At 36.4% G+C, this 27227-nt stretch overlaps 1 protein-coding gene across 2 annotated transcripts in view; it reads left to right on the plus strand.

The window, feature by feature from the left end:
* SPIDR (scaffold protein involved in DNA repair) overlaps positions 1-27227 on the plus strand; it is a 199618-nt gene that overhangs the window by 150641 nt on the left and 21750 nt on the right. For both annotated transcript variants that reach the window (XM_088130630.1, XM_088130632.1), the window contains exons 11-15: positions 3924-4085; positions 6886-6973; positions 11744-11884; positions 11977-12036; positions 20520-20730. In XM_088130630.1, coding sequence (XP_087986756.1) covers positions 3924-4085; positions 6886-6973; positions 11744-11884; positions 11977-12036; positions 20520-20730 — 662 coding nt within the window. The remainder of the gene's footprint in view (positions 1-3923; positions 4086-6885; positions 6974-11743; positions 11885-11976; positions 12037-20519; positions 20731-27227) is intronic.

A 27227-nucleotide genomic window follows, 5' to 3' on the forward strand; every position in this document is an offset into this window, starting at 1 on the left:
TTCTGTCTGTCATGGGAGAGCTCTTGAAAGATGGCACAACTATTACATTAATCCTGTGCTCCTAGGCAAGAGTTGTGCTACAATCCAATCTGAAGCTGAATTACATGTTAACAAATAAGGCTATAAAAATGGAAGAACACTGAAGAGATTTCAAGAATTCTTGAAGAAATTCAAGAAATCAAGAATTCAATTCTATATAGACCTACTTAGATGTAAGCCTCATGAAGTGCAGAGGGATTTTAATTCAGTTATGTGTATTTAGGAATGCATGTTAAGCAATGGTGTTGATTCTAGGGAGAAAAAAAGCAAAACAAAAAAAAAAATCCCAAAACTTGTTCTCAGAAGCACTAGCTACCTGGTAAAATTCTAACTTGGAATTTAAGGTTTATTCCTTCAGATCTGATCTAGTTCCCTCAAAATGCAGTTTTCCCCTTCGCTCCTTGTAATGCTCCAAGAAATAAAAATAACTGAATTTCTTTTCAGTCATAAAGAACGTTGCTTTCCTTTAGATGAGAGAACTTCTCTATCACAAATATATTTTCAAGTTGGTTGTAATTCTGACTAATGCTATTCAGGTTTTAGTTACTGTGGCTTTGTTTACATGTATTTATTCTTATCAAAATAAATTATGAAAGAACACATAACAACCAACATTTTACTATGGAGGTGTGAGAATATTCTAGAACTGATAACAATGATATTAAAACTAATATTAAGTTTCTTTGCAGAAGAACTACTATAGTATTTCAGGCTAGAAAAGAAAAGGCTTTTTTATTTTTATTTTTTAGTGCCTGCATATCTGATTCTCTGATTCTGATTGCAGTACAGATAACATGTGCTGTTGGTGGAGGGCTTTTGTTTGTATTAGAAAAGTTCAGATAAATTAAATCCACTTTAAGTGGAGCCTTGAGGGTTGCTGTTTGATTCTGAGCCATACCAGTAGAAGCTACTTGAGCTCCACCTGAAGACTTGACCAGACAAGTTGTTAAATTGGAACTCTGTGGGCAATCTTGTGCTTGTTTTGATTAAAGGAATGGAACACAGAGGTCTTGTTAAGTGTGCAAGCACCTCCTCATGCTTTGTCCCTTACTAGGAATGTACCTGCAGATAAGTTTTTCCTCTGAGGCAGGCATAATTGTCATTGCCCTATCTTGGAAGAGTAAATGTTTCCATTGATTGCAGGCACATAGACTGTACATATATTTTTCCACCATCTTCTGTCTTTCTTTTTATCCCTTCTCTATGCTTTTATTGAATCAAAAAGTAAACAGAAGATTGAACAGTTATTTCCCTTTCTTTTATAAAATGTATTTAGTTCTGTATTTTTGCCTTTGCAATTCTTATCTGGAAGTGTTACTATAAATATAATTTTTCTACTTTTTTCCTTGGGTTTTAATGTCTTTCTATGGCATTGCTGCCCTCAGAAAAGCATTTCTTTTAAACCATGTTTATTTTATGAGATGCATTTCAGCCTTAATCCTTTGAAAAAGTGAAAATTATACAAGAAATGCCAACCTCCTTTCAAGTTTCAGGGCATGTGTGTATAATTACAGATGAAAAAAGTCATTTTCTATCTTTCCCAAGAATGATGACTAATTAAGAGGGGGTATGATGGCATAATGCCATAACCATTTCCAAATAACCACTGGGAAATGAATAAATATAAGCATTACCAACATAATCATAAAAAAACAGTGGAAAGTAATTGGCCTCACCTTCTCTCTCCCCTGCCTCCAGCTCTTTTAGGAAATTAACCGAATATTCCCAAGCTTTGAAATGGAATTTGCTCTGAACTATTTCTCACCGAACTTGGTACACTTGCATCTACCTACTCCTGATAACTTCAGTAACATCTACATGTTATCAAATAGCCTTCCATATCAAAATAAAACAGTTCTATTGCATCCATAGTAATGGTAAGAAGAGACCTAGTCTAGCATCCCAGATATGGAAGGGTTTATTTTTTCTTCTTCAAACATTTAGTTGTACAATTTCCTCCAATAGGCATATACCTAAGAGACAGATTTATTGTTACAAGGAAAATTAGGTCAGAGTCATTACAGGAGGGGAAAAAATATTCTAATCGCTGTAATTTTTCTTATCTCAGAGGGCCTCTGCCTCTTCGCTCCTCCCAGTGAATCATGTGTCTTGAGTATCTTGTTTACATATCTTTTCTCACACCCTCGGTTTTATGTCCTCTCCATAACTACACACCTAACAGTCTCTCTTTGTGTTTGAGCATCTGCATATGTTTTTGAACTGTTAACTGTGGAGAAAATCAGTTTTACCCCAGGACAATTTTCCACCTGTTTTTATGTTCAGCTACAAGTAGATAGCTTTCTCTCTAAAGAATAGTTCCTTAGAACTAATGAATTGATTCTGTACAATAGTTTTTATTTATTCAAATTTCTCTGTTCCTTTTTTTGGAAAAAAAATGAGATTTCAACTGTATTACTGAGTAGGAGGAAATTCTGACAGTCAGTCTCAACAAATGTAGAGGTCACTATGCTAGAGAAGTCCAATATAAGACAATGATTCTTGTATGAAGTAGTAAATACTGTAAATAAAAATATATATGAGAGTTCGGGTATCTCCAGAGATTATAAATTGTGCAGAGCACCTCACAGAAAAATGAAGTAAGAAATTACAAATGATTATTAATGTATTATAAGCAGCAGAAATCTTTAAAAAAGCAGTAGGTGAAGAACAATTAAATCAATTCTCAGTTAGAATTGATAGATAAAAATAGTTTGAATTATCATCCTTAAATCTAAACAAACTAGCTGATAGGTTAATATATCTGGAGAAAATATTGGCCAACCAGGATACCATCATAATAAATGACATCTTGCTAGACAGTAACTTCCTACCTTCTGAAGCCCTAAAAGGAAATAATTATCAAGTAGGTTTTTATGAGGTGCATTTGGTCCGTTTAGATGTCTGGATGCCAACCTGTTCAAACCTTTAGAAGGTAAAAAGACCAGCCTATTTAATTTTTATTGGAAATAAAATAGTAAGCTAGTTGAAAGATTTTAAAACCACAGAGATATGGTTTGTGCGTTTCTGCCAATCAACTGGTGGTTGCATTTTGCACTCAATGACGTTTCTCAGTATATTTCAAAGTAAGATGCATTTCTAACATATGAGGCCAGGTCATCTCAGTTTGCAATAGTCTGGAGCTGTCGTTGAATGGGACCTAGTGAAAAGGACATCTATTGTGGCAACAAATATAATTCTGTTTTGGAGCAATTTAGGCTCATCTACAACAGACTGAACATGGTCAGATGAGCCACTTACTGATAATATCTCCCAACATATTTGTATTGCTCCTAAGCTTCACCTGATTTCAGTGAAAACCAATTGACTTGCATGTTATCTGCTTATTGGTGACATTGCATCCCAAATCCTAGACAACTTCTTTGGTGGCTTTAATGTAGATATTAAAGAGAAATTGGTGATAGAACATAACCCTGCAAAATAAATTATGAGAAAATTCTGTTGAATCAGGATACTGGTCTGTCTAGCTTGTTATGTCCAATTTGACTGAATTTCCAGTCAATTGTAGACCTTGGCTCTTTGAGGGAAAAAACTCTACTGTTCTGTTTTTGCTATTTCTTTCAAACTGGACACCCCAGGGAAAGGCAATTAAGCAGGACACCACATGTTGTATATTACAATTTCCTAAACCCTTTGTTGTTGGCCATAATAGCTGGGGTGATGTAAATTATTTCTGAAAATATTTTACTGTACTTGGTTGCCTTTTAAAAACTGATATACTTAATAAAGTTGCTAAGCATTAGAATTTAGGAAGTCTTAAACTAAAACTAAAATGTCTCTCATAGAAAAAAATCTTTAAATCTGAGATGATTGAGGTATGAAAGTAGCATGCTGCTAATGAGATGACTTTCACATACCCTTTGTAGGTTGTGTCTCCTGGTTCAGGACATCTATGGAATATTTAGTGAAATACAGCTTCCAGTTCTATTTTCCTCTTCACAAGTGACAGAACAATATAGCAAAAAATGGGAAGGAAAATACTGTCATATTTCTGGATTGAAAATTTTGCGAAGAGTCACCAGGGGAAGGTAAGAAAAGTCACAGTAGTTTTTGCATCTTAAGGTGAAAAGGAACCAAAAAATCCCTACAATTGAATTATGTCCCATATTGCAATTTGAATATAAACTAGGTGCTTGCCATTAATTAACATTATTATTGTTCCTAACAGGGACAGGACACTGGGTATTCATACTAACATTCTTCCATGAATTTGAATGCTCTTATACTTGGTTCTTAGAAAAAATGATTGTGAGATTCTCTCTTAAGTTGAAAAGCTTGTTATCATGGAATGTACTCCTTACCCCTTATTGTTCTTATATGCTTCTATTTTTGTTCTGTTTTTGAGAATGGATGACTAGAACTCCATAAAGTCATTGCTAGAGCAACTGGATTAACTCTATGTGAGGCAGTATCTTTGTTTCCTGACATCCTTTCATGTTATTGTGCTTACTCATGCATGACTACCTTCCTTCCCAAAGTTAACCTGAATACTTTACAGCAGTTTAACAGAAGGTGACTAATGAGAGATTATGTTAAAATGAAGAAAAGAGAGTAATATGCTGAATTTTATCATGTAAAATGTTCTGTGTCAATTTGTGCTGTACATGTCATTTTTGTATAGGAAAAGAATTAGAAACACAACTAATAATTTAAATATTTTTTTCTACTGACTAGAGAATGCCAGTAGAAGGTATAATTGCGCTGAAATTAACATACTTGGTTTCAATGTGTGTTGTAGAAAATAAGTCATACATCAAAATGTATCTTTACTTTGACATGTCACTCTCAAAATGTTAAATATATCATTAACTTCTTGTATTTGATTTTCTGTGAAACTTTTTTCAGATTGGCTTTCCACCTTCTGCTGCTTCCTTTGCAGCACACCTTACATCTTTTCTGTTTTTCATAATTAAATCACAGGCTTTACTCCTTGCTACACTATATTTTAATTCTATAATACATTGGATTCTCAAAGACACATACCATTTCATCCAGAATGACTTCCAGATCTATGTCTTGGTATTGACCATTCATTTTCTGTTACTCCTATATATCTAAAATTTCTGCTTAAGTATATACCTCTTACTGGATTTCTGGCAGATGTCTTGCTCTTGTCTCCACTTTCTATTTCTCTGATGGAAAAACTTTTATTTCTCTGAGATACACATCAAATTTTCAGTTTTCTTCCCACCCAACAAATTGGCATCCCTAAAAATTATTGTGTCATCTTTGTATCTACTGATAAAACCCCAGTAAACACATGTAGTCTTGGTTTAGACTTGTACAATCCATTTCTTGCATTTTTGCCTAATTTTACATAATTTCCCTGTTTAAAATATTCTTATTAGAGTAATTACTTGACCTTAAATCTCTACACAGGTAAACAGTTGTTTTCTATATTTAATTCAAATTCTTCACCTTTTTGCCAGCATCCATGATCCTTGTAATATCTTATTTGTATCAACAAGATTACTCTGTTTCCCCATGATGATATCTAGTGTTGGTAGTTGCATTAATTCTGTGGATTCGCCACATAGCAACAATGTTTCTTATATATCCCACTTAATGAAGGATTGTTTAATTATGATTTCTTGAATAAGCCACATCTCTGAGTTCTTATATTTGACTAAGCCATTGTCTTTGATTTATAAACCACAGGGGCTGGCATCAGGATAAAAATAAAATCTCCTTTGAGCTGAGCTTGACTGATGATCACTAAACGTACACATCTGTATTCTTGTCAACAATATAAAAATAATTTGCCAATTTTTTTTTACTTCCCAGTTTAACTTACAACCCCACTATTCCATAGTGGTTTCCCATCGAGGTACTGACCCTGTTTAGCTTCTAACGCCAGCCCAAGTGCTATTATCTCCTGAGAGAGCTGGAGTCAAACATTGTGTTAAACCAGCCCCTATTAAGGTTTAGTGTTATATTGAATACAGACTCTGGTTGGCAATTCCAATAGAGGAAAAACCCATAATATCACCTGATCCATGTTCTTTCTTTCCACAGTGTTCCAGGAAAACAGCAGATTCAGCCTTCCCTTACACTTGTTTTAGAGTTTTTCCTTTTAGTAACAGCTTTTCTGCTACCTGTTCACTTCGTTTTTTTCTCCTTTCTTTCTTTGAATTAAGTTTGAATTGTCCGGATTTTGATGGCCAGACCTGGTAGAAATATATGGAAAACATAGTACTTCATATTACTGAATCTGACTCATGTTTCTTAATGAAATTTGAATTTTATAAAAACGAAGGATTAGTAATTTGAGGCTTTACTAGCTTTTTAAAAATGGATATAATGAGAAATTGTATTCTCTGAACTCAATAATAAATTTCTGAGACTTATAGGAGTTGATTCTGGAACAGTACAATGCAGCTCTACAAATTGGGACACTTGCACTTTTAACTATATATGGTATTGGCTTAGTATATTTAAAAAGTCTCCTAAAACTCATACAAGTAAATATTTCATTTCATTTTTTCAGTAACAATCAACAACCCATTTTCCCCTCCATAGCAGTTAAAAAAAAAGAAGTTACAAATGCATATCTGCCCAGTAGGAAATCCCATTGATTTAAAAGGCTTATTCCCATGCAATACCTTAACTACTTACTTGGGATTAAATCTGACTGCATTGTGGAATTTCTTTTAGCAGTAGTAAAAGATTCCATTGTGAATCAGAGTAACTAAAATACAGATGCAGTGTGAGCAAATATGACATGAATTTGCTTTGATGATTGTATGTTTCTAATGATTATATGTATTGTACATGCTCATACAAATTTCACCGGATTTGTGCTTTGCTTACTTGTTTTTGTTTTTAAAGAACTCTAGGGCTTTTTAGTCTAATTGACAGTCTGTGGCCACCATTATCACCTCTTCAAGTTCCAGGCAAGAGACAAGGAAATGAAATGGTAAGATACTTTTAGACTTGTTTTTTTTCCAAAATAAGCATCTAAATAAGTTTTCCTAACTAAATTAACTTCTCAATTCCCTCATTAAATTTTAAACATTGTATTTTCCTCCCCTTAACATAACATCACCAATAATTACTGTTCCAAGTTATTTGGTAATGTGTATAGAAAATATTATAATCTTAATTCTATGGAAAAGGATTTAAATTTAGAAGCAAAAGCATCCAAAATTTGAGATTCCTGAAGGGAGTTAAAAATGAAATGTTTAGTATATTTGTGTATGTGAAATTCCAAATTAGTCTGATTTGCCCTTGGTTCATTTTAAAGTCTTCAGAGAGTGGCTTCTTCAGCTGGAGATACTCTATTTTCTTCAATCAACCATCAAATTTTATCACAGTCTTACACAAAACCAGAGCTAGAAAAATTTATGAAGGAGATAAACCTCTGTAATAGAATTCTTTATGCATCTTAAAACAACACTGTTAGCTGTGAAAATGAAGAAAATGTGAAGTAAATATTAATAATATATACAAAGCTGTTTGCAGTGATTAAAATACCATAGTTTGTTATAGTTTAAAACTTGACAGTAATTTAGTGAGATTTTGAGGTGCTGTTGTACTGACTTATAACCATTGCAGTTTGGGAGAGAAAGATAGCTAAAATACATTCTAGCATGGAAGATGTAATTCCTGCTAAATACAGTATGCCAACTGTTGTTTTCAGACGTAAAAGCATATTCAAGACGATAATGAGGCAAACTACAATATCCTTGTGGTTAACCACTGAAATCAGTCTCTCTCAAATATTGAACAGAAATATTCATATCTTTAACTGCTACTTAATTCTTGTAGAAGTAGAGAAGACCAGTGCTGCACAGAGTGGGTGTGATTTTGCATATTCAATATGCAAGGAGGTTTTTCTGTGGCTGTTAGGGAATAAATTCACAGCCTCTCTCAACTTTCCTCTTACATCTAATGAATGGAAAATCTGTTCACTTTGGTACATCTTATCTCAGAAGAATAAAATGTTCTTGAAGGTTCCTACTTAATTATAACATCAATCAGGGAGGGACACTAGAGAACATTAAACTTTAGATTAAAGTATGTTGAGGCTTGTGCTCTTTGTGTAAAATTTAAAGCAGGAGGTGGATCTATGTGATGTAGGACTTGAACGATGAAACAAATGCAGTTATGGTTAGGGCAGAAGTTATGGGGTATGCTTGGTTCTGGCTTTTATTCTTAATTTCTTAATGATTTTTAATAGTATCCTCAAAAAGGAGGAACTTCTGGTATATACTTTAGTAAGAGATAATTCTGAAATGAGAGCCAGTTTGGTGTACTGGTTTAGATACCTGCTTAATGAAGGTTGTCCCTTTTCTCTCTTAGCAGTGGAAGACATACACGTTTAAGCAGTTTCATCCTTCCCTGTGTGCATACAGTCTACCACTGCTATGCTTCCCTGCCTATTGTCAGCATGCTAGTTGTGTTCTGAACAGTTTGGGGGAAACCCAGAAATGTTCCTTCACCAGCATGAAACTGTCACTGGGTTACTGCTATGGGGATCATAATTCACCAGCAAAGCTGATTTGCCAGCTTTGCTGGTGAATTATGACCATTTGTTTAACAACTGTTCGAACTTATGATGATGCTGAAAAAAGTGACTCACGACTGGTCCTCGCACTTATGACTATCACAACATCCTTGTGGTCACATAATCAAAATTCGAACGCTTGGCAACTGGCATATATTTACGATGGTTGCAGTGTCCTGGAGTCATGTGATCGCCATTTGCGGCCTTCCCAGAGGGCTACCAACAAGCAAAGTCAATGGGGGAAGCTAGATTTGCTTAACGACCATGTGATTCACTTAACAATTGCAGTTACTCACTTAATGACTACGGCAAAAAAGGTTGTAAAATCGGGCAAGACTCACTTAATGACTGCATTGCTTAGCGACAGACGTTCCAGTCCCAATTATGGTCATAAGTCGAGGATTAGCTGCAGAGTAATACCTTTTTCTGGCTTTTCTGTGGATTTACTAAGTGCTTCACAAATCAGTCTTTCCTTGAAAGTTCTTTCCAGTCCCTCCCCCCATATGCACAACACCCACTATTGCGGTCTATAAGGAAGAATGCTTTGTGCAACATAAAAGCACACAAATTGATGCAAAGGACATTTGTGTGTTATGTCTACTAGTGAAATGAGAAACTTAGAAATATATTTGCTTTTATGCTTTGCCAGGTTTCTTGTTAATTCACACTGGAAATTGTGTGGGGGTAAATTCAGTGATTGGCCAACATCCTTTGCACTTAACTGTTAGATAACTTCAGTAAAGCAATGATAGTTGAAGGTGTTGTTTGTGAACTCCAGATTTGCATGCATATGGACAAAATAGGGTGAAAGTATCTGAGATTTATAGTTGGTCAGGACGTGAAATGGGTATACAGTGTTTTGGGGCATGAATTGCAGTTTTGGTAGGTTGTGATGCTTCAAAAACTCCATGTGCAAAAATGGAAATGAAAAGGTGAAGCTGTTTTCATTACTCCCATTCCTTTATGATTGGAGTAATTATCAAGAAATAACTCTCAAGAGCATTATGTCATTAAAATTTATACAGTGGGGCAAAAAAGTATTTAGTCAGTCACCAATTGTGCAAGTTCTCCCACTTAAAAAGATGAGAGAGGCCTGTAATTTTCATCATAGGTATACCTCAACTATGAGAGACAAAATGGGGAAAAAAATCCAGAAAATCACATTGTCTGTTTTTTAAAGAATTTATTTGCAAATCATGGTGGAAAATAAGTATTTGGTCAATATCAAAAGTTCATCTCAATACTTTGTTATATATCCTTTGTTGGCAATGACAGAGGTCAAACGTTTTCTGTAAGTCTTCACAAGGTTTTCACACACTGTTGCTGGTATTTTGGCCCATTCCTCCATGCAGATCTCCTCTAGAGCAGTGATGTTTTGGGGCTGTCGCTGGGCAACACAGACTTTCAACTCCCTCCAAAGGTTTTCCATGGGGTTGAGATCTGGAGCCTGGCTAGGCCACTCCAGGACCTTGAAATGCTTCTTATGAAGCCACTCCTTCGTTGCCCGGCTGGTGTGTTTGGGATCATTGTCATGCTGAAAGACCCAGCCACGTTTCATCTTCAATGCCCTTGCTGAAGGAAGGAGGTGTTCACTCAAAATCTCACGATACATGGCCCCATTCATTCTTTCCTTTACACAGATCAGTCGTCCTGGTCCCTTTGCAGAAAAACAGCCCCAAAGCATGATGTTTCCACCCCCATGCTTCACAGTAGGTATGGTGTTCTTTGGATGCAACTCAGCATTCTCTCTCCTCCAAACACCACGAGTTGAGTTTAGACCAAAACGTTCTACTTTGGTTTCATCTGACCATATGACATTCTCCCAATCCTCTTCTGGATCATCCAAATGCTCTCTAGCAAACTTCAGACGGGCCCAGACATGTACTGGCTTAAGCAGGGGGACACATCTGGCATTGCAGGATTTGAGTCCCTGGCAGCATAGTGTGTTACTGATGGTAGCCTTTGTTACTTTGGTCCCAGCTCTCTGCAGGTCATTCACTAGGTCCCCCCGTGTGGTTCTGGAATTTTTGCTCACCGTTCTTGTGATCATTTTGACCCCACGGGGTGAGATCTTGCACGGAGCCCCAGATCGAGGGAGATTATCAGTGGTCTTGTATGTCTTCCATTTTCTAATTATTGCTCCCACAGTTGATTTCTTCACACCAAGCTGCTTGCCTGTTGCAGATTCAGTCTTCCCAGCCTGGTGCAGGTCTACAATTTTGTTTCTGGTGTCCTTCAACAGCTCTTTGGTCTTGGCCATAGTGGAGTTTGGAGTGTGACTGTTTGAGATTGTGGACAGATGTCTTTTATACTAATAACAAGGTCAAACAGGTGCCATTACTACAGGTAACGAGTGGAGGACAGAGGAGCCTCTTAAAGAAGTAGTAACAGGTCTGTGAGAGCCAGACATCTTGCTTGTTTGTAGGTGACCAAATACTTATTTTCCACCATGATTTGCAAATAAATTCTTTAAAAATCAGACAATGTGATTTTCTGGATTTTTTTTCTCATTTTTTCTCTCATAGTTGAGGTATACCTATGATGAAAATTACAGGCCTCTCTCATCTTTTTAAGTGGGAGAACTTGCACAATTGGTGGCTGACTAAATACTTTTTTGCCCCACTGTAATTAGCATAGTATTGCTTTATAAAATCTTCAAATAAAATAAATTTGTTTTCATAACAGCCACAGATAAAGAGAATATAATGTTACTTTATCTTCTACTATTCATGTCCCTAATTATCCTCTTGCTGCTCAAGATTCAGTTTGGCAACTTTCTTGTTTCTCAGTTATGCAGCTTCATCTGTTTATTGTCAAATTCACCCAGATGCTAATATTCTAAATGATACAGAAATCCTGTGAAGAAATGAAAATATTAGAATGCATTTTGGCCATGATTATCATGGCAAAAACAACTTCAGCGATTTGTTGCTTTGTGTTTAGCTGTATTCTTTTGTGACATAAATTTGTGGATGTAGGCTCACAAGAAAGTTTGAATGAAATATTATTCCTTATTTTGCAAAGAGTGTCAATTCTCTGACATATGAAGGAGGAGAAGTTGTTAGCTGCTACTAACTCTTCTCCCTTATTTAGATGGACTTTCTAGTCTGTACCACGTAAATTAATTTAATATAGATCATTCATTTGTTTAATGCCTGTATTTATTTTGATTATTTTCAGCAGGTTATTGCTAACCAGCTCCCTCCTAGTTTCTGTTACATTCTTGCTGCTCACCCTGATTACATTGATGCAGATGAAAAAGAACAAATTTCAAATTTATATTTTCCCCCAGCTGTTCATAGTCTCAAGGAAATTTACAAGGTATTTTTTTCCTTAAAAATTTTACAATCAGCATAACTATTAACATAATAGTTTGGAATTAAATATTAGGCCCAATTTTAATTGTTTTTCAGATGGGTGATTTACCTCAGCGTTGCAGTTTTTGGGCATATGTTGTATATCGAAGACTGCAGGTATTATTTTTATGTAAATAATCTTTCTTTGTAAACCAACTAGTTATTTTTAATTATTATTGCATTTATGTTCTGGCTTTCTTTTAAGAGCTTAGTGTGCGCACATGGGAGCCTCCCCTCATTTTATCTGCACAAAATCCTGTGAGATAGGCTGAGCTAAAAGGGAGTGACTGGATCAAAATCACCCACTTTGGTCAAACAGACACTTGAACCTGATTCTTCTCATCCCAGTCCAACCCTTAGAACACTAAACCACTGAATATGTCGTCAGTCTAAATGAGAATATTTTTATGTACTAGAGGGTCCTTTGGGTTTGATGGCAAGAGAATTTCTTCTCCAGAAATGTAGGAGTCACTTTCTACATTGAAATTGTTCTTTGGTCTTGAAGTAGTAAATGAATTATATGTGTCTTCTATTAATTGCCATGTATATAGCTCTTTCTTTTTAAAATAAGTCTAAAATGTATGAATGAAAGCCTAGGTGTTTGCTATTTTTAGAATAAACAACATGTTCATTGGTTCTGTTCAGTAACAGTGCAGTTTTCCTTATGGCAATTAGTTTGTGAGAAGATCAGTGACGTGTTCTCATAATTCCAAATATGCTCACCAGCCCAGAAAGATTGCCTATTCCTGATCAAGAACACAATTCCTTAAAGTTTGATGCCTTAAGAGTTTTATCAGAGGGTCTCCATCTTACTATGTTTGTTTGATTGATATTTTGTCTTTCCTCTAGAAATTTAACATTATTTACATAGGGTTTTCCCTTCATTTTATCCCAACAGCAACAATCCTGTGGGGTGGGCTCAGAGAAAATAACTAGCCCAAAGTCACCCAGTTGGTTCCCATGAGTGAGGGCAGATATGAACTTGGGTGTTCCCAGTCCTAATCCAGCACTTTAAACCACTATGTCATACTGGTTGCCTAATTATTAAATCAAATTACTAGATTATATAATTTCAGTAGGTTCATATTAAGATTAAAAATTCAGTTTAGAAACATTGTTTATAATAAAGTGAAAGAATAAAGTAAAAACAATACTATGATACTGAAGAAGTAACATAATATACCTGAAATAATCTTATTCATTTAGACAGTGGATAATGTACAGAAAAGTTTGTGTGTACAGTACCAGAGAGAAGATTTTGATGGAACTGGAACTATTGCATTCACCAGAAACTACTCTGAAAGATACAAAGATGACATCAGATGCATATTTGGACATTGAAAATATTACATAATTAGATGAGAGATGACTAAATACCTAACTCTAGAAACTATAGTAAAAACTGAATATATCTGGTGAGACTTCATCTGCCCCTCCCTCTGCTCCTTATAATCTAGGTGGCTAACTCTTCTTTTCCTTTCCTTTCGAAGCTATCTTCCTAAGAGGTCTAACATTTTCTTTCACTAAACATTTTATATGGCTTGTGGGCAGTTTCTGGAGTTTGTCATCACAGTACACAACGGTTCTACAAATGACTCCAACAAAACATATATGACATATCTGGTTGAATTGCATTCCAGAGATTTAAATTGGATAATACATTAAAATGAAACATGAAATGTTCTATAAAATTAAAATTCATTTACACATGGGAACAAAACATTTTGGAGACTCTGGGAGTTAAAAATCTCTGTGAAATTTCTCAAGTTGAGTCTTGTTTGTTTTACTTACCACAATTAAATACTATTATCTGGCGTTAAAAGACAACTATCATATTAGGTTATTTTTAAATAATAACGTATATTTTACTTACTTAGTAAGTAAGTAATAAAATAATTGTCTTAACTTTTACAGAATAAGTGGTAGTTGAGTGAGCTCTTACAAAAAGAAAAAGAAAATTGCCTCTCAAGTATTGCTCCAGACATTTTGGGTTCTCGCATAATTTATATGCCTCCTGGTTACATCTGCTTCATGTCTGAAAGCATTTAATACAAGACACCAGCAAGCTCTGTTTAAATTAGTTGTACATCTGGGAAATCCTCAGTCCCCACAGCTAAGTATGTTCATGATGCCTCTTTATCCCTGAAGGGCAGATTTACCGATAGAATATTGTACCTACGAAAAAAGAAAAAATAGGTTTTTCTGCAGTGACTTTTCTCCATTTACATTACTGTGAAGTAGAGGGAGTTTAAACAAAAAAACAAGTTTTTAAAATTTAAGGCAATCTTAAGACAATTTATAGGTCATCCCCAGTGTTTTTCATTTCCTGTTACCATTCTCCCTCCCTCCTACTTTCATGTCCCATCAATAGTTGTGTGTATATGTAATACTGCTTCCTTCAGGACTGTACTCCATTCATCGGTTGAAATGTACTATAATCCACAAAAGTTTATGTGATGATAAATTAGTTTCCATTGGTTTGAAGAACTACTGGAAGAGAACGATAGTCTATCGTTACTACATGATCCTTTCACAATTTTTTTTTTTTTTTATCTGCGCTCAGTCGTTACCGACTCTGCAGTGACTGCTTGGACGAGTCCTTGTAGTTTTCAAGGCAAGGTGTTTCGGAAGTGGTTTGCCAGAGCCTCCTTCCTAGAGCAGAGCCCAGCTGGCGAGCGCAGGAGGCGGAGTTTCCGTTGCTTTGCGCCCTTTTCGGGCGAGCGCGGTTTCGCGCTTACCGGCAACTGCTCCTGACTCCTTTTGCAAGGTGCCGCCAGCATTTTTCCTCCCACCGGAGTGAGAGTACCCATTTATCTAGTCACGTGAGTTTTCGAACTGTTGGGTTGACAGGAACTGGGGAGGAAACAGGAGCTCACCCTGTTAACGCGAAGGCTGGACTCGAACCGCTGAAGCGTCGACCATTTCTGGCCGGCAACTTTCAGCGTCATTAAGCCGCTGCGCCACCACGTCCCCTCCTTTCACAATAGCTAAGCAAATTCTTTTGGGAAGCCCATAATCAGGACAAGAAAGCATTAGCCCTTTCTTGAAGCTCATATTAAGTGGCTTTGAACTTGGAAGTTCAGATGCACCAAATATTATAATAGATCTATAATATCTTTTTTTGAGATGTAGTAACCAAAATTATATATTGTCTTCTAAATGTGATTGTATAATAGATTTCTTTAACCCCAGTATACTGCTGGCAATTTCATTTACAGTCCCTTTCCTAATAGTCCATATTTTCATTATTCACAATTGCTGTTTATCTTCATTAAAATATTACCCACAAATCTAAGTTTTCTTGCCTTATTAATCTATATAACTGAATACTGAATTCAGTTCAGTATACATGTGAAGCTAGTGGGGAGGTTTGCCTGATTTAGAGTCAGTTCATATCAAAGTTTATTTGCTTTCTTATTGCCTATTTACATACCTTATAGAGAGCATTTAGGTGCTCTTCAGTCTGTTTGGTTTATAACCCCCTCAGCAATTTGGAATCACCCATAAACTTGGCTGTCTCACTGCTCAAATACAGATCCAGCTCTAGGATGTTTCACTTCTTCAGAATATCCAACGTTTCCCTAGAATGGGCTATCTAAGAGTTCCAAAGGGATGTAGTCTATTTCTAGAAGTGGATTGCCCTGAACTGTCCATAGAAAAGTGGCTAGGCAGCATCCAGAATATACAATTACTTCCAATTCTAGATAATCCACTTCCAGAAATATATTAACCATCCCTGAAATATTCAGATTGGCCTGTTTCAGTGGAACAGGAGAAAAACGATATGTGTCGGGAGAAAATGAAACATTCCAGAGCTCTACCACAGAATGTTTTGCACACCTCTGTTACATTCTCCTGGTTTCAAATAATTTAAGACCAACGTAAAAATCCCCATTCTTACCACAGATCTTAGTGAGAAATCCTGCTATAGAGATGTAGATGTACTTGTATTCCTTCTCAGAATTTCTATGATGATTGGGCCCAAATCAAAAATCTATGGTTCTGTCTGATAACTTTATTCATTTTAAGCTAGCCAGTGCAAAGCACTGATTAAAATAGGGGTTAACCCAATTTTTATAGATATTAAATAGTCAATAAAAGAGGTAAAATCTGTTAAGAGTAACTGTGCAGGGAGACTAAGGAGATTATTGATTTTAATTCAATAAGGCAGCTGATAAATCTCTTAAAATTAAACTTTAAGCTAATTGTGTCCAAACTTGTCCATATGTCAGTCTCTGTCAGTTGTAAGGAATGGTGTGCTAATAAATGTATAACAACCAGCCCTGCTGGCTCTGTTGCTGCTACTGTGCCATGCTGTAAGCTACCAAACAGCTTCTCGTATGCTAGAAGCTCAGCTTCTCTCAATCAGCTCTGCTCTCAGTTGGGTCACAAAGTTCCTGAAAATTTAACAATTGGCTCTTGCAAGCTGATACAAGCCATCTCCAGCACACCGCTGGGTGTAAGCACTACAGCTCCCTATTGGGTTTTTTCCCCCATCTGGCTATAGACAAACCTGGAGCAGGCTTAGGGGAAGAGCAGAATTGTATGATAAAACAGAGGCTTTGTAGAACAGCTTTTCAAATGTCTACTCTTTCTTTAGTTTCTTTGATCCCATGTTCCCACTTGCTCAGGGATTGCCACAAATTAAAAGCATAGCCTTTACACTAGAAACATCCCAGATGATTTTGTTTCACATGTATATTACTCTTGTTTTAATTAATATGAAAAATTAAATGATTAATTCATTCAGATTTCTCTAATTGAATAGCAATGTTAGTTCAAATATTTAATTGTAGGTAATATTGTATAGTAGCCACTTAATTCAACTTTATCAGCATCTTTAAAATGGAAAAAGGTATACCGTAATGGAAATGAGATTTTGTAATTGTGAAAATATAATTAAATTCACCTAGGCTAACCATTCCAGAAATAAAATGCCATGGCTGGAACTTGTTTACTAGTTCAATCTCTGCTAGCAAGGATGTGTCCTTCATACAAGTCTACTGTATTATAAAATATGAGGGGAAGACCTTGGTTCAGTTTAAATTTCTTTTGCAGACTAATTTATTCCAGGAAAAATAATTTTTTCTGACTACATTTTGTGCTTAAGAGTTGGATCTCTTTTTGTCTTCTTTTTAAATCAGAGCTGCTCCAGAGAGCTAGTGGAACTAAAACTCTTCAGCTCTTTCTGTGGATTGGGAAATGGAAATATTGCCTTTTTATTATTATTATCCAGAATAAGTATTATGGTACGAAAGGAAAATGAGGAAATATATTCCATCTGGGTTTGGGGAACTGTACTGCCACATAACTCAATCCTGCTGCTGTTTGTCTGTTCTGTCCTTTTTGTTCAGAACAAATTGACACACATACAGGAAGATGATGGTCTTAAAATGACTTATTGTTATTTGCTTTTTGGCTGACAGTCCTGTTGGTCAGAATCTAAAGGTTAGTATTTCAGTGTTCCAGTGTTTCTGCTTTATGTCTTTAAAAAGTATAATAATTAAAATTCAATCTTTCAATTAACAATTTAATTTTGAAATGAGAACAGCAGCAAAACTAGATTTAAAACATTATACATTGCAGTTTATTAACCCTTTTTCAGTCACTCATATTTTCCAGTCTTTTTTTGAGACTATAAATAAAATTAATGTACAATTCTTTGAAAAAAATAAAATGCAAATATTATCTGATTAAAGCTCTAATATTACTGATTCTGAAGAGATATGGTAGCTATAGCAATCTGTTAAAAGAAAAAGTGTTACTGTGACATTTTAAAGACTAATTGAATTATTATATCTAAGAAAGATTATGTCATGATAAACTGATGTATCTGTAGAGTTGTGTGCCTGCCAGTAGAACTCCCAGTAGGAACTTCTCAGCTCCTGGAAAGGGCTGTTTGGCTGTCGAAATGGGTGAATTATGGCAGAAGTGCTGAGAAGAAAAGAAAGATCCTGAAAGATCCTGAGCTTTTCTTTTTAAAGTTACTTGGGGTTTATTTAGAATTTCAACTACAGCATCAGTATTTCAACTTAAATACTTTAATTTTATAGATATTTTATAACACCTGTTTGTAGATCACATACTTTTAATAGTGCAATCTATACATGTCTCTTTTGACTTCTGAGAGGGCCTCCTTTCAGGAAAGTGTGCTTAGGCATTTTAAATCAAAACCTTGATGAATGACAAAAATTACAAATGATCAAAGTGGAATAGAATTTTAATCTGAAGTGATTCTGCAGTACCTTCAAGAATTACTACTTGCAGTATTTATTTTAGTTTTACAATTTAATAATACATTTCTCAGTGTAAAGCTGGAACCCTTTTGAGTATGGAAGGAGCTACAAAAGGTAAGCAATTTCATTATGAGATCATTTGTTTTGATGACCTTTATCTTCTGTTGAATATATTTCTTCCTGTCCTAAACAGGATATTTATGTTGCTAGAATAGATGTTTTTGTTTTTCCTATTACCTTTTATGAATCATTTAGTTTATATGCATCCTTGAAAAATGTCAAAATTTATCCAGGAAGAAAACATCCAAGTTTATACCTATAGAGTTTCTGGTCAAGAAAGTAGAGCACACTACACAGCATAAGAATAATGCTTCTGGTATTTTCCTTATTCAAAGAAAAAATACATAATAATTTTTAAATTTTCAAAAGAGAACTAGGTCAAAGGCATCATACCATATGTTTGAACTGCTCAGTAATTATGAAATGCTCAAGTGACTTATTTGAAAACCAATGCGTATAAGGAAAACATTTATATTTAAACCTTAATTAAGAGTAAGCTATTGATGGGAGAGGGACAGGACTTAATGTTTTTTAGTGGCCAGAAGTTTCTATGAGTGGAAAGATGAGGAAAAGTGGGTAGGCTCAAAATTGGACTAAGTCTGTGAGATTGATGTTCAAATCCATTTTCAGCCATGGAACTTCACTGGGTGGCTTTGCCAGTCACTATCATTCAGCCCAACCTACCTTACAGGATTGTTCTGGGAATAAAATTGGAGAAAAGACTACTATGTATGCTGCCTTGCATTCTTGGAAGAAAAGTAAGATACAAATCTAACAGAAAAAGTGAAGTTTAGAACTTACAGGTTTTGTTGGTGTTTTTCACTTCAAAATTCTACCTGTTTCCAGTTCCTGTAGTTAAGAGTTGGCTCTGGGGACTGTAAAAGAGTCATCCCTGCACCATAGTGACTTTCACTTTGACAGTTAAGATGGTTATAGCCATGCTATTCTGCCTACATGACTTTAGACAATACCAATTTGCTTGTTGCAATGGTTTGCTGAGTCAAATTACAGGTAGTCCTTGTTTAACAACTGCTCCGTTTAGTGACCATTCAAAGTTACAACAGCACTGCAAAAGTAACTTTATGACCGGTAGTTACACTTATGACTGTTGCAGTGTCCCTTTGGTCACATTATCAAAATTTGGGTGTTTTGCAACCAGTGGGCGTTTACAACAGTCACATAGTCACATGATTGCCATTTGCACACTTCACAGCTGACTTCCAACAAGCAGAGTCAATGGAGAAGCCGGCAGTAAAATTGCAAGTTGTGGTCGTAGTATGTCTCACTTAATGACTGTGGGTGAATCACTTAATGACTGCAGTGGAAGTGAGGTTGTAAGTCCACCATGGTCACTTGATGTCTCGCTTAACAACCACATCATTTAGCAACAGGGTTGCTGGTCCAATTGTGACCATTAAGTGAGGGTTACCTGTATAGCGCCTTTGAATGTGGTATAGCATTCAGTGGGAAGCTATATCCACTGTTTTATTTTCTGAGCTTCAAATCTAGTCATGGTCATATTAGGCAATTTTCTTCTCTGAATTTCAGTGATACAGGGTGCAGTGGGGCTGTATGTGGCGTATGTTCCATAGATTGTCAACCCTGATTAAAATGCTACTAGCTACATTGAAGTTTCTGTCTGCTTAATTGTCTCTAATTTTATGCCAGTTAGAAAATATTTTACTAAATTTACAACATTTAATTTACCGTATTTATCGGCATATAACACACACTTTTTCCCTTAAATTTTGGGGCTGAAATCCTAGCTGCGTGTTATATGCCGATACTCAAGTGGCGGGGCTGGGACAGTGGAGCCTTCATTTGAGCCAGGGCTGTAACCGGGGCAGCTCTGCAGAGCAGGAGGTGAGGGGCAGGCAAGCAAGTGAAAACTGGTGCTCCCCACTGCTCGCACGAGTGCCTGAGCTCCACAGAGCAGAAGGTGAGCGGCGGGCGAGCGAGCTCAGGCACTTACGCGAGCAATGGGGAGCACTGGTTTTCACTGGCCCGCCGCTCACCTTCTGCTCTGCGGAGCTCAGGTGCTCGCGTGAGCAGTGGGAAACACCGGTTTTCTTCATTCAAAGAGGTGCTTTTTCTTTCATATTATGTATTTACCTTATAAGTGGTATAAATATTAATAAACAAAAAGTTCAGAGCTCCCTTTATTTTGCTTCCAAGTCATTTATTTTAAATTTAAGTTTTTTTTACTCAAACTTCCTTCTTAAAATTAAGATGCATGTTATACACCTGTGCATGTTATATGCCGATAAATATGGTAATTTAATTTTGTTTTCCTTTCAACCCTAGGGAATAGTCAGCACTTCTCCAGACTGGAGGCAATTTTGGCTATTTGTCACTGATTTTTCACTGCAAAGAGAGTCTGAGTTCAGTTCTGGAACACCCAAAACTCTGCCTGTCTCAGTTGCTTCATCATGTGTGATTGATGTGGAAGTAATGGACGCACTCAAGAGCCCTTCCCCCTGTGTTGTTTTCTTCAAGGATGCTATGTGTGGAAATGGTAAGGATTAGTATAATTTAATAACATCTATGTCTTGACAAGGTGTAACTGCATTAATATCTAGATTGCAAACCAAAATGAAGCATGATCTGTCTAGTCCCGCAAAAATCAAATGCCCTGAAAACTGTAGAAAGTTTATATTTCTTTATCTTTTCATTTACTTAACTTTTAACTCTTAATTCTGGCTGTTCTACTGTAGTGGTAGTGGAGGAGAAATCTGCCCACCTGCTTCTGTCATAAGAGAATGATTGCTGCATTGTGCGAGTTAGACCAAGTCTTTAAAAACAAATGCACACATCCATACATGTCTTAAAATGGGGAAGAATGGCATTAAGATTATGGAAGACCTCTGTATTCATCTGAAAGCAAAGTCCATGGAACTGCCCTATGTGCATCACAATTCAGAAATTTGAACATTTTTCCCATTTTCAAATACATATGCAACTGAATCTTGTGTGTTTATTCATTTGATTTATACCCCACCTTTCTCTACTGCTAATACTCCAAATAGCTATTTTTAACATAGACAATTAAAAACACAGTTTAACATTAACACTAAGGTGCTAAAAATATTTAACATAAAAGCCTGGTGTCCCTTGAGAGGTGTTGATTGCCCATTGTGGGTGACTGACAAACTGCTTTTTGCTAAGAGAAAGAAAGGGGAGTTAACTGGAATTTGCCTATGGAATTCAAGGGGAGTCCCTAACAAACCAAGTTTTCTTTCTGAACCAAGATTTTGTACCATACTAATCTGTGAAGATGAGAAGGGATCAAGAAAATGTAAGCTTTTCCATTGGTGATACCCAAATAAGCAAAGATAAATGGACAGGAGTTATGAGCTGCTATGCTTGTAGCATTCTTGCATGAGAACAACTTGACATATATTTGGAGCAAACACACATTTTAGGACTCCTTGAAGGAAAACTCAAAGGATTGGAGCAGCAACTTCAGCACATGAGAGAAGATAAGGATTTACTAAAGAGATATAAAACCAAAACTTGCAGTGAAAGCAAATCTTCATAAGGAAGATTGTCAAAGGAGTAAATAAGGGAAACAACCAGAAGAAAGAAATGTAGAATATTTTCTGTGTTCGGGGAAGAAAAAGAGACATTGCAGAACAGGGAACAGGACAGAGAATGTCAGGGATTAACTGGATACATCATTTTCTTTAGAAGATGAACAGACCAATAATCTTATCAACTCAGAAACAGAGAAACCAAACCCTAGCACTAATAGAAAAGGGAGACATGCGAGGTATGCTGCCTCTGAACCTGGTACAGAAGATTTGGACATGGAACTGGAATCAAGTCATCCTAGTAGTGTATAGAAAGCCAGAAGATGCCCAGGCAAAGGAGTAGCCATTTACAAGGGAGGATATGTAATGTAAGCTGGGCTTTAGTAGACTCAGTATTTTACAGCTTCAGCTGTGCCTGAGGAGCCTGGGGTTCTACAATAAAACAAGGGCCAGACTTACCTTGAAGCTGTATGTGGTACATGCTATGTGAATTCCTGACCCCAGATTGAAGCCTACAACTGTGACCAACTCCCCCTTGTACTTGAGCAACTTGCTAAGACCTAGACTCTTGAACTCACTCATATCATCACTTCTGCCTGACTATAACTGTAACTCTAATCCTTGTATAAGCAAGTACAGCAATAAGTTGTCTTTGGGATTTATGACATGTATACTTTCTACCAGACCATAATTAGGCTATAAGAATGGATCCTTGAAGGGCATAGGAGATTCAACTATCCTCTGTAAGAAGACAAAGAGAAGAGTCATGGTGGGTGGTAATTCACATTAAGGGACTGAAGTATGTGTATATTGGGGACCTATTGGTTTGTGAAATGAGCTGTCTGCTCAGCGCAGTGTTCGGGGATGTGAAATCTTCCACAACTTACCAAGTCAACTGACAAGTATCTCTTCCTGCTGATACATGTGGGGACAAATGATGCTATAAAAGAACTACTACATCTGTATCACCACAGACTTAACTTCAGAAGGAAGCTCAAGAGCTTGGGGGCTCAGGAAGTGCTCATATACATTCTTCTGGCCCATGACAGAAAATAAAAAGGGGAAGAGTACTGCAAGTGAACAACTGGCTATGAAAATAGTCTTGACTGGAAGATTTGTGCACTGTAGAAAGTGGGAGTGTTGCTAAAATGGGACCTCAAAGAGAATCATCAGTGACAATTGGCTCATAAATTTAATGGCCTTTGTTGCCCAAAAACTAATATTCAAGAATATAGGAAATAAAAATAAGGTTGAAATCTTAGTACAGAAAGTCAAATATGATTAATAGATATAACACAGACCTGGTGGAATTACTCTCATTATTGAAATATAACAGTTGGAGGATACAGTAATTTGAAAAGTAATAGAACTAATAGAGAGATGTTTCAGCTCGGATGTTCAAGTCATTCAGCTTGGCAATGCTATAGAAAGCATCTGGGTTAAAATGTGCAGGAATTTTAATTTTTAAAAAATGTCTGGTCTAATATACAAAAAGAAAAAAACATAAAAATAAAAACAAACTAATAGAAATTAAAAGAATGAATAGAAACATATTATAATGCATATAAGAAAACATACAGACTAGCTTTTAAACAAATCATTAAATCTTGAGCAACAAAATAATGTTTATCAGTCTTTCCATTATGTAGAAAAAGAGCCTTTTCATAAACTGACAAAATAGAGATCTGAAATCCAAGATTAAAAATCGGTCTTGCATTATTTTTCCAGCATCTAAAAATAATCTGTTCATGTTTGAGATAGATCTAGCAAACTGAAGTCTATTAAACCCAAATGAGGCAATATGAATTGGGCATCATATATAATGAGAAGGTGTCCCCTCACTCCTTTTACACTTCCAATATAATGAAATTAATAGCCAGTCCTTCTTAAACATTCTCTGGGTATTCAGTAAACATAAAAATTAAAATATTGTTGATTTAATATCATCTTAAGATCTTATAAATATATTTAATGTTCTTTAAAACTGTTATCCATTGATTTGTTGAAACAGGATAAATGAATAAAACCCATACTGTTGTTGGTATTCATTGTCACCTTCTCACCAAGTAGAAGATGTGGATAGCAAATCACAGATTTTTCAAAGAGGCATGGAGCAATAGTGATAGGGACTTAATTACTCTGATATCTGTTGGGAGACAAACTTTGCCAAGCATGGTACTTGCAGGAAATTCCTGGCTTGTCTTGCTGACAACTTTCTCAGTTTGATCTATCCTAACTTTCTCTTTCAAAGGATAGACCACAAGAAGATAAGGTATATTTGACCAGATACCAACCAATACAGAATGCTTTGTTGAGGAAATTGAAGCAGGAGGACACTGGGAGAAAGTGAGCTAGTGTTTTTGATTTTAAGGGAAACAAATCCTGATACTGAGACAGAATTTCAAATACTAAAGGTCAGAATGTGTTGAGGTTAGTGAAGGATGGTAAGAACAGTAAAAAGGGCTTGTTTAGATATCTTAGAAAAAAAAGAAAGAAATGAATTAGTTTACATGTTTCTCATTTACTACAACAAAATGCTAACAAGTAACAAAGAACAAGCAAAGCCTGTGAACTCTTATTTGGGTTCATTTTTTTCTAATAAAAAGCATATCCCACAGCAGGAAATTATGAAGAGCAGGATGAAGGGGCAGAATTGTAATTTGGGATTGATAGAAGTATGGTTAGAGAATATTATTTTACTCTGAATAAATTGAAATCTCCAGGGCCAGATGAATTGCCTCCTGGGATATAGGTGATAGTTTCACCAAGTATTTATGGATTATTTTTGAGAAATCCTAGACAGCTGGTGAAATACAAGATGCTTGTAGGAGAGCAAATGTCTCTATGTTCAAAAAGGGGGGGGGGACCCAGAAAACTACAGACCAGTCAGTCTGAGGTTGATAGAGCAGATCATAAAAGTAGATCTGTAAGTACTTTAAAAAGAATGCAATAATTACCAAGTATCAGCATGAATGTTTTTAAAATCATTTCATTTTTCATTGGGAAATTTTCTTAATAGATGGTGGGAGTGATATGGACATAATACAGTGGGGCAAAAAAGTATTTAGTCAGCCACCAATTGTGCAAGTTCTCCCACTTAAAAAGATGAGAGAGGCCTGTAATTTTCATCATAGGTATACCTCAACTATGAGAGACAAAATGGAGGAAAAAATCCAGAAAATCACATTGTCTGTTTTTTAAAGAATTTATTTGCAAATCATGGTGGAAAATAAGTATTTGGTCAATATCAAAAGTTCATCTCAATACTTTGTTATATATCCTTTGTTGGCAATGACAGAGGTCAAACGTTTTCTGTAAGTCTTCACAAGGTTTTCACACACTGTTGCTGGTATTTTGGCCCATTCCTCCATGCAGATCTCCTCTAGAGCAGTGATGTTTTGGGGCTGTCACTGGGCAACACAGACTTTCAACTCCCTCCAAAGGTTTTCCATGGGGTTGAGATCTGGAGCCTGGCTAGGCCACTCCAGGACCTTGAAATGCTTCTTACGAAGCCACTCCTTCATTGCCCAGGCGGTGTGTTTGGGATCATTGTCATGCTGAAAGACCCAGCGACGTTTCATCTTCAATGCCCTTGCTGATGGAAGGAGGTGTTCACTCAAAATCTCACGATACATGGCCCCATTCATTCTTTCCTTTACACAGATCAGTCGTCCTGGTCCCTTTGCAGAAAAACAGCCCCAAAGCATGATGTTTCCATCCCCATGCTTCACAGTAGGTATGGTGTTCTTTGGATGCAACTCAGCATTCTCTCTCCTCCAAACACGACGAGTTGAGTTTAGACCAAAACATTCTACTTTGGTTTCATCTGACCATATGACATTCTCCCAATCCTCTTCTGGATCATCCAAATGCTCTCTAGCAAACTTCAGACAGGCCCAGACATGTACTGGCTTAAGCAGGGGGACACATCTGGCACTGCAGGATTTGAGTCCCTGGCAGCGTAGTGTGTTACTGATGGTAGCCTTTGTTACTTTGGTCCCAGCTCTCTGCAGGTCATTCACTAGGTCCCCCCATGTGGTTCTGGGATTTTTGCTCACCGTTCTTGTGATCGTTTTGACCCCACGGGGTGAGATCTTGCATGGAGCCGCAGATCAAGGGAGATTATCAGTGGTCTTGTATGTCTTCCATTTTCTAATTATTGCTCCCACAGGTGATTTCTTCACACCAAGCTGCTTGCCTATTGCAGATTCAGTCTTCCCAGCCTGGTGCAGGTCTACAATTTTGTTTCTGGTATCCTTTGACAGTTCTTTGGTCTTAGCCATAGTGGAGCTTCGAGTGTGACTGTTTGAGGTTGTGGACAGGTGTCTTTTATACTGATAACAAGGTCAAACAGGTGCCATTCCTACAGGTAACGAGTGGAGGACAGAGGAGCCTCTTAAAGAAGTAGTTACAGGTATGTGTGAGCCGGACATCTTGCTTGTTTGTAGGTGACCAAATACTTATTTTTCACCATGATTTGCAAATAAATTCTTTAAAAATCAGACAATGTGATTTTCTGGATTTTTTTTCTCATTTTGTCTCTCATAGTTGAGGTATACCTATGATGAAAATTACAGGCCTCTCTCATCTTTTTAAGTGGGAGAACTTGCACAATTGGTGGCTGACTAAATACTTTTTTGCCCCACTGTATATCTTGGTTTTAGTAAATCATTTGATACAATACCCTAGCTGGGTAATGAAATGTCTGCAGACAACCAACCAAGCTCAGAGAGCAGCACAAACACCACAGTAATATTTTGACTTTATTCTGTGTTGTGTTAAAAATTATGTCTAGTTGTGGGCATCACACTTAAAAAGCATTCAGAGAAACTGGAAGAGGTAGAAAGAAGGGCAGTGAGGATGATCAAGGAACTAGAAACTAAGTTCTCTGAAGAGAGAGTGAAGAAATTGGAAATGTTTAACCTTGAGAAGAGAATACTGATAGGAGTTAAAATAGTATTCTTCAAGTACTTGAAAGAATGTCAGACAAGATGATTTTGGCTTGTTCTCTATTATTCCAGAGTTCAAAGTTACAGGAAGGCAGATTCCAGTTGAATGATAGAAAAAAAAAATCATAACACTAAGAAATGTTTGATGATGAAACCAATTACGTAGGTGGGCTCTCCTTCATTTAATGTTTTCAAGCAGAGATTTAGAGCACCATATGCCAGGAATGCTCTGATCTGGATTCCTGCACTGAGCAAGGGATCAGACTCATTGGCTTAAATGATGTCTTCTATAAAAGAAATGGAGAGCAGTTTGGTATAGTGATTAAGTGCACCAGGCTACAAACCAGGAGACCATGAATTCCAGTCCTGCCTTAGACATGAAGCCAGTCGCTTTCTCTTAGACCTACGAATAAGGCAATGGCAAGCTACTTCCAAAATGTTACCAAGAAAACTGCAGGGACTTGTCACCAGGAGTCAAGACTGACTTGAAAGCACAAAATTTATTTATTATAAAATAAATGCATCTACTTAAC

Source organism: Python bivittatus, unplaced genomic scaffold, assembly GCF_059951505.1.
Source record: "Python bivittatus isolate LINGU-HERP-01145 unplaced genomic scaffold, Pbiv_v1 ctg000840_np1212, whole genome shotgun sequence".
Taxonomy (NCBI): domain Eukaryota; kingdom Metazoa; phylum Chordata; class Lepidosauria; order Squamata; family Pythonidae; genus Python; species Python bivittatus.